General features: G+C 36.1%; 1 protein-coding gene across 7 annotated transcripts in view; it reads right to left on the reverse strand.

Annotated features, from left to right (window-relative positions):
* Positions 1–154: 154 nt before the first annotated feature.
* PNISR (PNN interacting serine and arginine rich protein) overlaps positions 155–17140 on the reverse strand; it is a 30077-nt gene continuing 13091 nt past the window's right edge. For all 7 annotated transcript variants that reach the window (XM_074862142.1, XM_074862144.1, XM_074862137.1 and 4 more), the window contains 10 exons: positions 15729–15914; positions 12559–12782; positions 10704–10890; positions 10232–10422; positions 9488–9625; positions 8345–8444; positions 7576–7629; positions 6110–6280; positions 2399–3500; positions 155–2158 (listed from right to left, as the gene is read on the reverse strand). In XM_074862142.1, coding sequence (XP_074718243.1) covers positions 2128–2158; positions 2399–3500; positions 6110–6280; positions 7576–7629; positions 8345–8444; positions 9488–9625; positions 10232–10422; positions 10704–10890; positions 12559–12782; positions 15729–15914 — 2384 coding nt within the window. In that variant the 3' untranslated portion in view covers positions 155–2127. The remainder of the gene's footprint in view (positions 2159–2398; positions 3501–6109; positions 6281–7575; positions 7630–8344; positions 8445–9487; positions 9626–10231; positions 10423–10703; positions 10891–12558; positions 12783–15728; positions 15915–17140) is intronic.

Genomic DNA, 17140 nt, shown 5'->3' on the forward strand with positions numbered 1-17140 from the left:
ATGTTACTTTAGCCTTTACCACTGGAAAAACATTCACAAGGGAGTTACTAAAACCCAAGAAGTCTAATGTATGTGAAGCTGATATAGTACCAATGTATTTTTAATTACTGGTGTGCTGAGTTTGTTGTTTAGTAAGATTTCTGAAACAGTTAAATACAGAGATCGTATGCTCTTTTTATTGGCATACAGTCACTACCCATAGAAGTGCATTTGTGTCAAAAAAATAATTTTCATATTTACAGGAAGTGACAGAATTCCAGTTGTTGGCAGAGTATATAAAGCTTTTCATACACAGTCTTTTTTATTATTAGACAGAAAATATAAAATCTGAACTGAAAACCAAATTCAATGCATCATGGAAACTGTATTCCTCAATAGCTTTTCTTAAACTTAATTCTAGCTTCTCTCTCTCTCAGAAAACATCCTTCTAAGACATCTGAATTGTTATGATACCTACTTTTCAAAAAAATCCTCACTTTTACCTAGAGCCAATAGTGTACTGAGATTGGATCAATACATTGTTATTTATATCCATACCAATGCAAGTAAAAGTAACGTGTTCCAAATTATGCCTTATTTAATATAAGGTATAAGTAAGGTATAACTGCTTACTCTATGTAAAAGGACTTAATTGGGGGTGTGTGTTATAAATAACTGATTAACTAATTATTTATCTGTAACAGTGTTTTGATAAACATGCATGTACTCACCAGCCATTAGCTTGCTTAATAAACGTATAGTTAAAATGTGATTCTTTGCACTGAAGCAGTTTACTTCTGCATCTATATGAAAAAAATTACATTGGCAAAAATGCTGCATAGCTGAATTCTGATTTTAGTTAAATGGATTAATCTGTTCATGAAGACATGCTTTGCAAGTTGCCAGTACTAGTATACTTTTCTTAGAAGATAGAGCCATCAAGAAGATCTTACTTTGATGTTAAGCCTTTTTTCACAATTGGTATCATACCAGACCTTCTAGGCACAGATCTCGATCTTTTCCTGAATTAATGTTCTTCTGTAACAGTCACGGGCCTAGGGCTGTGTAGTGTTGCTTTTTTTTAACTAGTATTATTTCACACTCTTAATAACAGCAAAAATTCATTTCCTGAAGAAGGAGGTAATCAGTGACCTCTTTCACTTTATGGTGATATTAAAAATAAAAATTTAGTCACACTGCGGTCTAATCAATGTATTAGCTTTACAGGAATCACAATTCTCATAACACTAACAAAAATAACCAGCTTTAATGTTTACTACACATTTAATGCATGTCCCAAAATGTAAAGTTAACCTATTATTAGTTTTCTAATGTGTACTGAGTGCCATTTATAAATATATTCCATAAAAACATCTAAAATACTGATTCTTGTTCCTGTAATATCCCTGAACATCCAGAAAGTTCTCTCTGAAAACTGGGTGAGGAATATAGTTCCAGAGCTTAACACTCACACAAGATCAGTTAGTTGCACATATTCCTAATGGGGTTCAGTCTGTTTAAGTATAGCTTGTATTACAGTGACCCATATTTTACACACACAGCATATATTACTTGCTAGTCCAAATAAAAAGATTATTAAAAATCTATTACACATATCTAAAGAAAAAATAAGATGTCTTTTCTTTGTTCTTCCACACTCCCCAATAGATTAATCTCATAGTGTCCATGGATTACATATTTTGACAAGTGTTTTATGTTAAAATCTTTTTCAAGTACTTTAAAAATTTGTTATACCAAAAAAAGCTGCCTTTTTCTTTTTTTTTTTTTTTAGAAGTACTTTCTACAATTTAACACAAAATTCAGGTGCAAGAATTTTAAACAAAAAATGAACTAAAGAGCTTTATTGACATCACAGTACATTCAATAGTAATTTTAAGAACATTACAGCTGAAAGAGAATGGCCTGTTTTATATTCATAATAAGCACTACCGTTCTTGAAAAAATGTAATACAAAGAAATCCTATTAGGTATTTAATTCTGAGCAGCATTTGGAAAAAATACACCTATTTACAGATAAAAAAAGGATTCTGGTTTCACCTACATAGCCACAATGTGCCTCTATAATGAGACAAGCCTTTTATAACTCATGGAATTTTTAAACGTCATAGCACTGGTGCCATAAATTCCTCAGCGTTTACGACGAAGAGGAGTTGTTGATCTGAAAAATAAAGGAAAAAGGGCAAAAAGTTAATTGGAAAAAATAAAAGACCCCCAAACCCACACACACTTTAGGCTTAGTAATTAATAGCTTTAAAAGATTTTCCAAAGTTACTTTTGCCTAAGACAAAAAATTTAATAAATACCATACTTTATTAAAAAAAGTTCATATGCCGTACACATGAAGATGAATATCAAAAATTTTTTAAAAGTCAGACAAAATACTTAAAAAGTATACTACCTTGATCGTGACTTAGACTTGTGTTTGCGGCTTGCCTTCTTACCAGACCTTTGAGATTTCTCCATGGAGCATGACCGAATATGCTTCAATTTCTTAGCCTTCTTTTCTTTACTGCTTCCTGGTGATTCAGAACTACTCCTCGCACTAGATTCAGAGCCTGACTGTTTTTTGCTATCTTTGGTAGAAATTTTTTTGCTTTCTTGTCTGGAATCCTGTCTTATTATTTTCACACATATTGAATCACTGCGAGAGAAAGTTCTTTCACTGTCTCTTTTTCTCTTTAATCTACTGTCATCATGATTGCCAGCCTTACTTTCTTTTTCCTCTTTTTTGGGCTTATCTTTTCTTTTTTCCTGATCTCTCTCCCTTTCTCTGTTCTTTTTTCTGTCTTTATCTACACCTCCACCCTGCTCCTTCTTCCTTTCTTGATCTTTACCCTCACTTTTATGTTTGTGCCTATTTCCAGTAGGGCTTCTACGCTGGTCTTCAGTTTTACGTCTATCCCTGCTCCTGCTGCGGCTTGCACGGTTAGCTCGCCTGTCTCTTGAACGGCTACTACTTCTACGTCTATCCCAGCTTCTCTCTCTCGAAGGACTCCGATTTCTTCGCCTCTCCCCTCTTTCAGCACTGCGATTTCTACTAGATCTTCTCCTTTCCCTTGTTTTCTCCCTGCTCCTACTCCTCTCTCTCCTATTTCTGTGGGAGTAACTCCTGCTTCTACTGCGCCTAACTTTATGTGAAGGCGTCCTACTGCGACTGTGTCTCTTCTTCCTTTTAGGAGAGGAAGAACGCGAAGAGCTGCGACTACTACCTGAGCTAGTGCTATAGGATGAACTAGATACAGTGCTGCTACTGCTGCTGCTTCTGCTATTGCTGCTAGTGCTACCGCTGCTAGAGCTTCTTGACCCACTCCTTCCTGTCCTCTCTTTACCCTCTTTTTTGAGTTCTGTATCAGGTGCGATTGCATTTGGAGATCTTTTCTTTTCATGAACCATATCTGCTTCAGTTTCTTTTGCCTCCTGGGATGCTGAGTTACTGTTTTGTTCTTTGTTGATAAATTCATTCATCTCTTTTGAAACTTTTTCATTTTGTAGCTTCTCTTCTGGAAAAAAAAGTATACGAAAGAAAAATGCAATAAATTTGGACTAATATGTCAATAATTTCCATACTGTTACTTTTGGCAAAACCAAATTTCCAAGCACTTTTCATAATACCTATAATTAATACACTGCCATCATACCAACTACCTACCAAACAACTTGTTATTTCCTATTTTTAGAATTCTAGAAAAATTGTCCTCCTGGTTTAGAAAAAGTGCACAAGCCCAGACACTTTTAGAAGTCCTTGCTGTTATTTCATGTTTCAGTGGTTTAAGATGAAGTTCTCAAACAAATATCCTTAGCACCAGAACTCCAGAAATTCATCTACACACACATTTTCCTCCTGCAACCTTTCTACACACCGGATCCTCCCCTCTTCCTTCCTACAACACTCCTCTAGTGGTACCGACACTTCCTGCTTGCCCTCCAGCCCTGTGCATCTGGGTTTGAGTAATCACTGGCTGGTCTAATGAAGTTGTATCTCCCACCCAGTGCATGGGTGGCCTCTCAAACTCAGAGCAATGTCAGCTGTACCTGTATGTTTTGTAGGCCTCATTACTCAAAAAAGTCATGGAGGAGTACCTTCTGCTGTAGTGACACATGCTTGTTTTTTGAAATAAAATATTGGGTTTATGGCTTTTTCCAAGGATAACTTATATTAGTCCTAAATGCTAACTAGTACAAGCAGTTTACATTTTTCCTTGTTTTTAACAGGCTTTATAGCCAATGAGTTGCAAGGGAGAGAGGAATAGCATAGAAAAGAGACTTCTAGATAATGTTTTGCTTAAGACTCAGCTCAAAAGTTAAGGCCACAGCATTTAACACAGATAGATGGTGAAGCTCTTACAAAATAAAAAGTTAATGTCAGTTGAGATTATATATAAGCTTGGTAGTCAGCAAATACTATAAACATGGTAAGACGACCACAGAAGAATTAAAAATACATTTGTTGAAAGTAATATAATGAGTAGCAGGCCAAGATTTTCATACAGCAAAATAAAGAAATTCAGATCCTCAGAGCATTTTCCAGAGGTTTCCAACTTTAAAAAAGTTTTACTTATTTCTATTCAACCTAGGAACCTTTGCATTGCTGGCCAAGTTTATCTCCTCTTCCCATTTTAAATTGAACCCACAAAAAAATAAATGGACATTCAACATTTTTAACCCAAAAATGGCCTTTTGATGTGGGCCATCAGTTCCTGAATTAACTTAGGGAATGAAACTCCATGCAGAAACCCAGTGCAATCCAAATGGCAACTGATGGCCAACTCTAACCTAGAGTCCCCGAGTTATTAGGTAACACAGGCAGAGGCAAGATACTGTACTGTATATTAGAAATCTTCTGCCTTTCCTAAACGCCACTACAAATGAGACCCTCTGTTTAGTATTCTTCGGTATTTTGGATGTATAGAATCAGACTCTTTATTCTAGATTTATATTTCTGTAAATAGCCCCATGGAGGTGTCCCCAAACTGACATCTGGCTTCCTGCACTAGGAAAACAGAGGTCACAGGCCACCACTCAGTCACTCTCCATACAGCTATCCTTTTACGCATAGATCTTAAAACACTCAGAGTGAGACAGGAATGTTAAGGAAACCAAAAATTTAGCTAGTTCAGCCTTTTATTAAGGGATACATATGTCTTATATTTCTAGGCCTTTAAAATTAAAAGGAGGAAATCATCCATCTTAAACTAAGAAAAAAGTATGCTAGCGTAATAACACTTTTTGCCCCAGCTTATGAACTTAGATCACAACTGCTTACCATTGTATTCATCTGTTGATCTAGACTGCTCTTCAGCAGTGCGAGGTGACTGTGATACCCTTTTGACCTATACTATTGGTACAAAAGGACTAACCTTACCTTGTGTGGAGAAGCAGAGGTAAATCACAGATTTATTTTTGTTTTCTTTAAAATCAAGCCTGCCACCTTCTCAGAGGCTAAGTGTGAACTGTCTGGGTTCAATAATCTTTCCCTGGTATTAGGTACAGAAACCCAGTTGTATGAAGATGCAGCATATGGAAACAAACCTCAACTACAACTGAGAACGGTGAGTTCAAAGAAACTGCAGCTTCCCACTGTACATTGTGAAAGGCACACTGCTCAAGAGTATGTAACAGAAAAGCAAGTTTTTCAGATGATGTGAAATGGGCTTTGGATACTTAGAGCATACAACTTTAAGAAATCAAGTTTATTTAAACTGCAGTCCAGTGCAGAAAGGTGAAATTTATCCCCAAGTCAAGAGTGAGATATTAATAATTCTTTAAAAAATACATTATACACACATGCATTTTTATAGTGATACTATTATTTATACAGTACAGTATCTGTATCATGTAGACACCGCGTCTGCTCTTTTAACACTGAAGTAGAATAGCTTATGGGAACCACTACGTATGTTTTTTTCTATTAGAAAGAAAAGAAGCAAACCCCATTCTGATCAAGTAGCTCAAGCATCTTTTTTGTTAAAACTTTTTAATTAAAGAATGGTATTTCTAAATTTGGCTTCATATTTTTTGGCTTAAAATGTGTTTCCCCTCCTCACCAATTTACATATACTTAGTACACTCCATATACAGCAACATAGTAGGAAGACATTATATGATTTACCTTCTAGCTGTTTTTCTAGTAGTAGTTGCTGTTCTCTCTCTTTTCTCCAAAATGCTTCCTGTTTTTGCCTGATTCTGTGTCGTAATTCCTCATCATCAGTATCAGATGATTCAGAGCCTCTGTCACTCCTCTCATCTTCACTGTCTCCTGATCCATAACCACCCAGTCCACCTGCGTGCATAAAGTCCAGTCTATCACGAGGAAAGATTAAGCTTTGTTCTTAATATTTCTGTGGGGCAAAGAGGAGAGTAACATTGCCCTTCCTTCACTTCCTCTTCTCTGAAGAAGTCACTTTATTCTGGTAAGTGCCAGTGTTGTTTGATGTGACCAAGGCCCCCATATCTGCATTGATGCTCACTGTCTGGTTCTACTCCTTCTGGAACAGCTCGTCTATTTTCGGCAAGTAATCACTGTGATCATGGTACTTTTTTCATTGTATGGAAGGGCAAAAAAGCTCCCTGCAGAGATTATAACAGTGCCTGCCTCTGTATCAGCAACTGGACAGAAAATGCCTGGGACCTTTCCCAGAAGACACCTCTGAAATGACTTCAGCCGCCTCCGTAGTCCAAGACTACAGAAATTCTGAATGCCATATCAATTTTTCTATATTGATCTAGAAAACACTGCATTTTGACAGGTACGGAGATGGAATAGAAATGAACTTTCTTCTCCCCTAGAGATATTAGTAACTACTGGACTGATAAGAAAGGTAAAGTCAATTTAAACATCTGACATGGAGATATTTTAACTTTTCTTCAGTCTGAGATTCTTACGATCTTTATTGAGTTAGTTTTAAAACATGCAGATACTTGTGATGATAACATTCAATCTAATTCATCAGAATTCCACGTAACGAACACATAACTGATCACTGACACTGGTGTAGTACGTTTTAGATGATAAAAAACATATTGGGAAAGATCTTTCACTGTTGTGTCTCAAGTTGGAATTTCAATCTTTTTCCCGTGTTGTTTCTAGTAATATATGATATGGGAGCCTCTGTGCTTATGTAGCTTTTCCATAAAATAGTAATTCCAAAGTTTATAATATTTTTATTTATAGATTTTCACATTACTCTTCTACCAACTTTCCCTTTTTGTTTGGATGGATCAAAATAGGCGAACAATATAAACCAGTATTCCTCTCTCTGAAGACTGTAGTGTGCTTCTGAAACAGTCATACTTTGAAAAGTAAATTTATCTAAAGTTTTTATGTATTTTCAAAATCAGGGCAAGATACTCATACACTAACTCACACTGACTAGTCCTTTACTCCAAAAACCATCCCACTTATATCAGTAGGATCACCTGTGGAACAAACAAAGGTGCTGATAGTAACAACATTATCAGAAAGTGACCCATACTCCTGGGCAATTAAAACCTAGTTTCAAAATGCAATTTCTAGAAACGCAAGGCAAGAGTGAAACTCCCCCTTTAAGCCCTCTCAAAAATAAGGAACATACTTACCGAGTCCAGTGAGGGAAGCCAGTGCACTGGACTGTGCCAGCTGTTTTGCAGGAGCTTTGTATCACATCAACAACAGGAACAACATGTTAACACAAATAGCCACGATTTCATAGTCATGAGTCTATGGTATTGTTAAATCTACTACTATTGCTGTTCTTTGGAGGGAGAGAAGAAACATTAAAAACGCATCATCCATTTAAAACCACTTCTAGATTTTTCTGACCATGAAGATTTAAAATTTAACTGCAAATTAATAGTGAACAGAAAAAAACCAAATATATACTCATAAATCACTTTCCAAGTTACAGCATCTGCACATAATTTTCAGGTTTCAGTAGTTACATATTTAGATTAACTCAGTTATGTTAAAAAAATCTGTTATGTAAGTACAATACATGTTAATAGTGAAAACAAACAGATTACTAATTGAGGACTCAAAGTTCGTCTCTTTTCACTTCTGAACAGCTAAGAACTTGAGATAAAAGATGATAGCAATAAGAAACAGCTACAACTCAAGAGCCATTGACACACAAGTACCATTTTAACTAAAATGAATTATATGAAAGAAATGGAATAACTGAAGTAACTCACAATACACTGCACAGGACAACAGTACATGATTACTGGATTTGAACTCTACCAAGTTGGATGCATTATACTGGAATTGTTCTTGGGGGGTAACTATGGAGGTTAAATGTTCTAGAGACATGCAAATATAGAATATTTACAGAAGAAACTAAAAAAAAAAAACCCCAAAACCCCGGCATACCTTTAGTTGCTTTACGGTGAACATCTTTGGCCACGTAATAAATTTCTTCATTTGTGACATCTAAGAGAATCTCTGTCAGCAGCATTTTTGTCAGCATCATCTGAAGAAAATTGTATATACAATTAAAGGCCAAAACCTCTTGAATAAATGCTGCATCCAACTTAGATCCATAGAGCTTCACTTCTTTTCATGGCTATGAAAGTATTCTCCTGCACATTTTATTTAATGAGTTCTTTCAACAGACATGACTTAAAAATGTAAATCTGAAACTGTTTAAATTTGACCTGATTTCAAAACTTTCAGAACAGTTTGTATTTTGACTGTGAAGTGTCTCCACGTGTATTACGCACAGCCATCCAGGGCACTGATTCCTCATGTCAAAGATGATACAACAAAAGAGTATGTAAATCAGAAATGTACTTAGACTAATCCCATTTAGTCTTTCAAAAAATAAAGAGCACATTTCTGTCTGGCATGCTGCCTCACTGACCCCAATCCTTCAAAAACCATCAGAGGTTACTTAGATAGGATTTTATTATTACATATTTACTACAAATATTGAGATGTTGGTAGGTAGCTCTCCAAGCTGCTCAGTCTGGCCATGTGTTTTACAAAAATACAGTCATGAAACTTTTCAGAATTCAGAGCCTTCATTAACAAGGTTTCAGTTGTACAATTAGCATACAACTATGAGTTCAAAGTATGAAGTTTCTGTAGACAGTGACATTGTTGCTGGTCTAGTACTTAGGCTTCTAGCACTTCCTTGAAAGAATACATCTCTTAAATGCCCTTTCGCAGGAACTGAGGTTGAAGCATAGATTTCAGATGGGTGCATTTAATCATTAAGTTTTCAAGAATCTGACAACTTAAACCAAACCACAGAATTAGTAACAATCAGTGTAAAGATTACAGTAATTACATTCTTTCACTACTGTGCTAAATATGAGTTATATAACCTAAATCCTTGTCTACATAAGACAGACAGCATTATAAAGACACATGCAAATATAACCCTGCTTTACTGTATGATATGTACTATACCTCTACTGACAGTATCGGGCAGCGAAAGTGTTTTACTTTGCTATGCCCGAAAAACATGAGCAAATTGACAGAAATACTTTGAGAAAACTGTATTATTAATACCATTTGATACTCCTTTTCTTCTTCTGTCATTTCTGGCTCACTTTGCTCCTCTTGAGGAGCTGGGGATGGACTCCTGCTGATTTTCCCAACACTTACAGCTTCTGTGTTTTCAGCATCTTCATCTTCCTCATCACTGTCCTACAAGAACAGCATCACACATTTAAGGAAAAACTTAGATGTAAAACTCATTAGTTTCTACTTATGATAGTCAACTTGATTTACTTTATACTGAAATCTGTATTACAGATATCATAAAACTCTATTTCTTTTCTCCCCTCCTCATAAACATGCAGGTACCTCTCTATCCACATGAGACAAGTAAATAGTTGTCAGTTCACTGCCAGACAGGTACTCAGAACTGCAAACAAGTGAGATAACTGCTAAAGTGAAGGCAACACAAAGCTTCCTAAATGGGCTCAGTTTAGCAAATACAGGTACCTGAATTTGTTCAGCTATTGATTTAGAATTCAAACCTTCAAAGACCATCTATGTTCCCAAAATACAGAAAAAAACCCAATTTCATCTTTCTTTGCTACTACAGATCAAATAATATACTTTTACCTCTCAGACCTTAACAACTTCAAAACACCAAGTAAATATCAACTAAGCAGCAGCTTAACTGTACTTTCAGCAACAGAAACAAAGAGATAACCAGGAATACAGAGTCTCTTTTTTGAAGAGACCAAAAAGTTGATACCTTTCAGAAAATACAAACCTGAGCAAAAAGCAAACTCTTCTACTTACAAATTTACTTTTCTGAGGTAACCGTGGACCATCCCCTTCTTCAGCCTCCTCACTTTCCTTTTTTTCTTTTTTAGACATCTGTGAACGTTGCTGCTCCATCCTCTCTTTTTCCAATTTTTTCTGTTTCTCCCGTTCCATCTTTTCCAGACCCTCACGAATCCAGGCAGGCAGAGTTCTACGCTTCACAGCATCTACATAAGCAAGGTTTACAGTTTTGTAAGATGAAAAAAACCTTCCCCCCCAAAAAGAAAAAAAAAAACCACAAAAAACAACCAACCACCAAGAATGAAGGAGCAAACCCTCCATCCCAATACAAACAAGCCACACAACTGATTGTGGGGAAAAAAACATTTATAATAGCTTTTTCTTTCCCTTCTTTTTTACTTTATTTAAAAAAAAAGTCTTCAAATTTTGCAATTCTTTTCAAAACATATCTTTTATGTTTTTTCATTAAGGAGTGGTTAACATGTACCAATCTGTGGAGGCTCCTGCTTCACAGGCATCGCAATAGGTGAACGCTGTCGGTCTCTGAATGAGGGTCTTTCCCTTCGATTTTGAGGAGGTGCAGGAGGTGCTGGTGGACCTGGCGGCCCTGGTGGTCCTGGCTGCCAATAAGGTGGATGAAATCCACCTTGAGGTGGACCAAAAGCAGCCCCATGCTGAAAGAGTAATGCAGTTTATTTTTCTTCACATGTAACACTAAATACAGCATGTGCGCAAGTCGGTCTACAGAAATCCATGCAAGTAGGAATCCATGATTTCTAGGCTACTGAGATCTCTCAATCTTTTTTTCTGTGGTCCCCAGGAAACAAGTTTTCCTTAAATACTTAATGAGTAAACTTAGATTTAAGAAGGGATACTAATGAAGCTGAAAGGGCTTCAACCAATCTCTTTTCATATTGTGCTAAACATTAAGCCCTATAATCACCATCTATCTCCATCAGTTCTTTGCCAGCTTATCATCAGAGCATGCAGTTAAATGAAGAGTACACAAAATTAAGGTTTAGAAGTCTAGCTATGTTAGCAGTCTTTCCTTGTAACTACGACGTGAGGACAAAAAATGAAAAGTTCAAGCTTTTATTACAACAGAACTTTGCACTGTGCACTTTCCAGTAATCATTCACAGATGTTATTAGTATGGCTGATTAAAATATTAAATGCATAAATATGCAAGTTTAGTACAGACCCTGGGTTCTGAGCAAGCTCTATCCAATCCAAAAGTCACAAGTCTTGAGGCATACATGAGGGGGTTTTTGTTTTAGTTTTTGCTGCCCAGAAAAGCGTAATGAAACTATTTAAGGGGAGAGTGTTTAGGAAGAAAGTTATAGCATCAATTTTTTTATTAGATTCTACTGACTGTCTATTTAAGTCACTAATGGTAGAAGCACTCTTCCACTATAATTTCAGGCCAAGCATCCCTCTGTTATTCACTGTAAAACAAGTTTTCTGTTGTACTTAGAGAAATTAATTTTAAGAGTTGGTCCCACAATAGTAAACAAAGGAAATTATAATAAACTAGTGTACTTGAAAATATTGGTTCATTTCCTAACAATATTGCTGAACAAGAGAATTTAATAATAGAGAAAAGTAGGCCAGAAGATAGAAGCACATTTCTGCCTGTCTTCCCTTGGGTTTGTTTATGAACAGGAGGTAGGTGTTTTAACAGGTGTAGTTCGTCATTTATATCAAGAGTTTTGAAAGAAAAATACTGAAAATAGGGGAAAGATCCAAAACTTCTTTGTGTTTAAAGATTTGTGCAATGTCCCCTGCTATTATTAGTGCTAAAACCACCTACAGATTTATTATGCTATGCAACTTGTATGCCAGAATGAAGAAAAAATGGGATGTGGATTTTTTAGAAATACCATTGTTTATTCAAAGAATCACAGTAGATAGATATGGAAAAGATCAATGGATCATCCAGTCTATCTCCCTGCAAATACAGGACTGTTCCCTATGGTACATTATCTGCTGTATTTCTGAACTTTTTTTTCCCCTCCTCCTTCTCCTCTTTTATTTTTCTTTTTAAACACAAAACTACATAATGTTAATTTATATACTGGAACACAGTGATTCATTTTAATATTGCAGACAACAGCCATTTCTCATGACTAGTATAGAAAAAACCCTTTGGCCTCAGAACAGAACTGAAAACTCTAAAGTCTCTTCTGTAAAGTATTTGGTAAAAATGTATCTTAGCAGATAACAGATTCTGTAGATGTTTGTAGAACTGAAGAATGAAAGTCGCCGCTAGATGATATTAGAGGAACACATCCACGGAAGGGACTCTGCGCGTCTACAATATTAAAGCAACAAATATGTTTCACCTGATAGTCAAACTGGTTCACTGGCCCCATTGCAAAGTTATCGGGAGGTCCCCCAAAGTTGTGATTGTTCTGGTTAAATATATGCCTGTTGTCAGGAGCAAATTCCCCACTGTCCTGACTGTTGCTGTCTTCAGATGGAGGAACAATTTCCATTTGACCTGGGGTTGGAGCCATCCACTGCTGATCTGGAGGTGGGTGAGGGGGTTGGTGAGGCATTCCCCATTCTGTTTAGGATTTAGAATACAATTCAATACCAAGTTAGTATGATTTATATGAGTCACCAATCACTCAAGTATTCTTGTATTTATCACAAGTTTCCTCAAAGCAACAGAGATGATAAACTTACGAAGAATCATAAATCTACAGACTGTATTATACTGTCTCAATAATTTCTTCAACTAAATGAAGGAAATACAAATAGCTGTAGCTGAACTAAAACATGGTGGGGGGCAGAACTGGACAGACACATAGACACTACATGATATTGAGTCCACCACAGCACTTACTAATTGTGTAAACTGTTAAAGCACTGCTCAATATTTCTCTATGTTTATGTTGTTTCAACTTTCAAAGTAATGAGCTATTTTATGTCTTTGCATAATAGACTTAAAAGACCTATTAAGGAAAGCAAATGGTTTTGTGAGCAGCAGAACCACTGAAACCTGCTTTCCAAAGTCTTGTGGCTTGACAATGGACAATTCCCTAGATTTGCCAATATCTAACAGAGGTCCCAGCATAAGCTACAGTCAAGCCCTCAAATGTAACTTACAATTGGCTAACAGAGTGAAAAGGGTTTAAGGAATGAATTAATAGCTAATGTGACCATAAGATTTATCTTCTTAGGAAATCAGTCTAAGAACTATGTCCACTATACAGATATTTGTAGACTGTGACAGAATTAATATCTAGTCTCTGAGGATAACTCCTACCTTCCATCCAGTCCTTTAATAATTCTTTCAATTTTTCTGATTTTTACTGTCCTTCCCATCTGCATCATAATTGGATCCATTACTGTAGCAACTAAAAGGGGTTAACATTGCTCTTCTACTTGGTTGTTCTTTTTTTGCATGTTCAAAGCTTATATCACTCCTTTCACTCTCCCTGTCATCCTGGTAGGTCATGTTTAGCTGATTAATCAAATCTTTTTCCGGAGTCAATACTCCTAAAGTAGTCTAAGGGACAGAATCCTTTATCCTTTAAGTAAAATTTACAAAAGTTATTGTTCATAAGGGTATGTGTTAACATTTGACACTATTATTTAAATGTCCAGTTTACTTGAAGTCAACTGACTTGGAAGTTTGCAAATCGCATACAACAGATGCTGTTTTCACTTGTGGAACATGAATCCCTTCACTGCTAGTTATGCAGTTGGTTTTCAGATTGCCATTTTGCTTTTTTGCTAGTAGCTCATAAAGGACTTTTGGATCCAAAACAAAACTTGGAAGGATATGGAGAAAGATGAAACTTTGTAGAAACAGAGTAAATACGTGAAGAGAACTTTGGCTAGCCATACATGCTATGATTTAGTTTGTCTGCTGTGACTACTCTTACACATTAAGAATGACATTGCCTAAATTAAGGGAAGCTGGGTCATATCTGCATCAGCACGGCCTTTATCAGTGTCCCAAAAACTGGGAAAACAATGTATTCTCCGAATGATATACCCAATGATAAAAAAATGCACTGGCACATTGTTTCCTGTTAACAAAAGCCATTACATTATTTTCTCTCCTAGAGCCAAGATGTTTTCCTGTTCTGCATTTTCTGGGTTACCTTGGGTGCCAGATATTTGTAATTATCAGCAAAATGTCTTGCTCACTTTTACCATTCTGTGACTATTTGCAAAAACTACCACTTAAGATATTATTCTCTTTCACCTCACAGTCAAAAAAAGCATAGGAGGAAGAACTCACCGCCACAGGATCGTATGAAAAAAGAAGCTGTCCAGTAATGACACAGTATTTCTGTGAAAACCTCTACTTGATATACAGAAATACAGCTAGAATACAATCCATGCACCGCCACATAGTAAAGTTAAAATTCTTACACGTGGCTACAATAACTTATAGCCCACGGCAGTTAAGTGAAACTTAAGTGAAACTGATGGCTACCTCCCTTTTGTTACACACATGTAAGAACTGCCAATGACATTTTAAGCCTACTTGTATTAAACATTGCACTTAAATAAATTTGAATAGTCACAGTGAAAACTGGAGGTGTTATTCTTTCAGTCATTAACAGAATCAAGCACGAAGTGCAGTTTTCACCAAGACAACAGAAGGCATGCATGCAGGCTTACTAACTACCTTGCTCACGCATGTCAAATTGCATTATAGTGCTGTGACATAACAAACCCTTCAGAAAACAACTTCATATCTACCCCATGCTTATTGGCAGCGTTATTTTATGAAGTTTTAAAAAGAAAATTAATTTTTGGCCAAAACTGAAGTTTTGAGGAAGTTATAAAGAACTGAAAACAATCAATACTAACAGAAGCGTTCAACCAACTTACAATAACTGAAAAATTAAGCAGATGACAATCAGATATGAAAGTAAAATAGGGCAAAGTATATGAAACATGCAATTAAAATGTATTTCACACACAGAATTTTGCCCATCTCCTTTTTCAAGACTTTAAGACACCTAAAGCCAGCATCTGCCAGTTATATTTTGAACTCATTCTACGTGGCAAGATCATGCCAGAAGCAGGTATTACGCTACAGGAGAGGGCAACAGATGCTCTTTAATTCTGAGGCATCCTGCTGCCTTCAGTGCTGCTATTCCTATTGCAGTGGGATAAGCAACAAAACACATAAGATGTAAGAATAAGATCCAGTGAAATAAAGATATTACTGCGATTCACATTTTATCTTTCTACAACATTCAGCAACAGAACAAATCTTCTGCATATGTATATTATAAAACCAATTTATTTATTTTATATAGAGATTACTGAGCTGTGTTACCAGACCTTTGTATCTGTACTGTTACCCACTTCGTGGAACACTTGACTGGAAAGTAGCAACTGTGATACTCAGTTAATTAGTTAATGCTACTGGTAGTTTTGCATCTTGAAACCTAAGGGATGGGGCATATTCACCCCAAAACTGTCTGACAAAAACAAAATTTCATTACATTAGAAAAAAGAATGAATGGGAAGGAAAACAAACCTGGCTGCCACATTCTGTTGAAGTTGGGATCCCCCTGAAAATTATTATGGTTGTTTGGACCAGACTCTATTCCTGAAATATCCTGTCCGTTTGGCATCATTCCTTGTTGTTCCACTACACTCTGTTGCCCTGAGGCTTCTCGCTGAGCAATCCATGCCTGAGCTAATGCAGCCCAGTCAATCTGGCCTAAAATAAACAGAGGAAATTTAAAAGGTTAGTATTCACATGTCTGAAGTCTAACACTGTTTCTCACGTACAAGTCTCATTGCTCAAGAGAAACAGGCGTTTACCTTCAGCAAGTACCATGAGCACCATTAAAACTTAGTCACAGTATACAGTAAAACTGAAAGCAAATGTCAGTATACATACTTGCTGAAGTAGAGTTTCTCTGCATATGTTCAAAACGCCATAAAGCAGATTATATTAGGTTCACATTAGCACTGAATGGGTGGTAGTAATACACTTTTTTCATAAGTGAACTAATTTTGGTATCAAAGAGATATATATACAGCCTTAAATTCTAAATTCATGAAGATTCAAGTGTAAGAAAGATACATAATTAGAAAACTACATTTTGCAATGTATACTTTTCGTATAACCCCTGATTTCTGGTATGCTATTTTATGTTACAGTTCTCTCCCCCCTTTTTTTCCTTTACTACCATTCCCACCAGTAAGTAAATAAATTGCACTCTCAGATGAGTATGTCTTCTGCTCGTTATCAAGTCAGGAAATCTCTCTAGTGAAGTTATAGAAACTGAAGTGATAGAAAGTAATGTAAAACCAGTGTGCCTGATCACTCTGCCCAAGTATTAAATACAGACCTCCACTCTTTTCATCCACTTCTTTATTTGTCTTGATACTTCGAATTGCTGTCACCTCACTCTCAATTTAAGGTAAATTATGTTCTACTGTTTAAAGTGGGGTTTTTTTTGGTGGGGAAACAAAATCCAAACGAGATCATGAGCATCACTGCTGTAACCTAAACTGAATATCATACTAATCTTACAGTGACAGTTTTTCTGTGTGTACATCTGCATTAGTACTTCTGCCACACAGGCACTCAATAAACAGCAGATTTTTCTTAAATAAATGATTCAGCTTGGCTAAGAACTGGCAGGAATACAGATTCTGCAAAAGTACACGAGATCTAAATGCTGATCTCTATGATTGGTAAAATGTTGATAATTTGTCCAGGATAACTCAGGTTGCTCGCCTGTGTTTTGCATATTAAATATTAAGTATGTCAAAACATTTGGAATCTATGTATGTTTTCTATTTTTTCTAGTTGTTCAGTATTATCTTGAGAGCAGCTATAAAAAAGCAACTATCAGTCATGCTCTGTAACAAAGGTTCAAAAATTCAAATGACAACAGATTTGAAAAAAAAAAATCCACAAAGCTTTCTATATAC

Source organism: Strix uralensis, chromosome 3 (assembly GCF_047716275.1).
Source record: "Strix uralensis isolate ZFMK-TIS-50842 chromosome 3, bStrUra1, whole genome shotgun sequence".
Taxonomy (NCBI): domain Eukaryota; kingdom Metazoa; phylum Chordata; class Aves; order Strigiformes; family Strigidae; genus Strix; species Strix uralensis.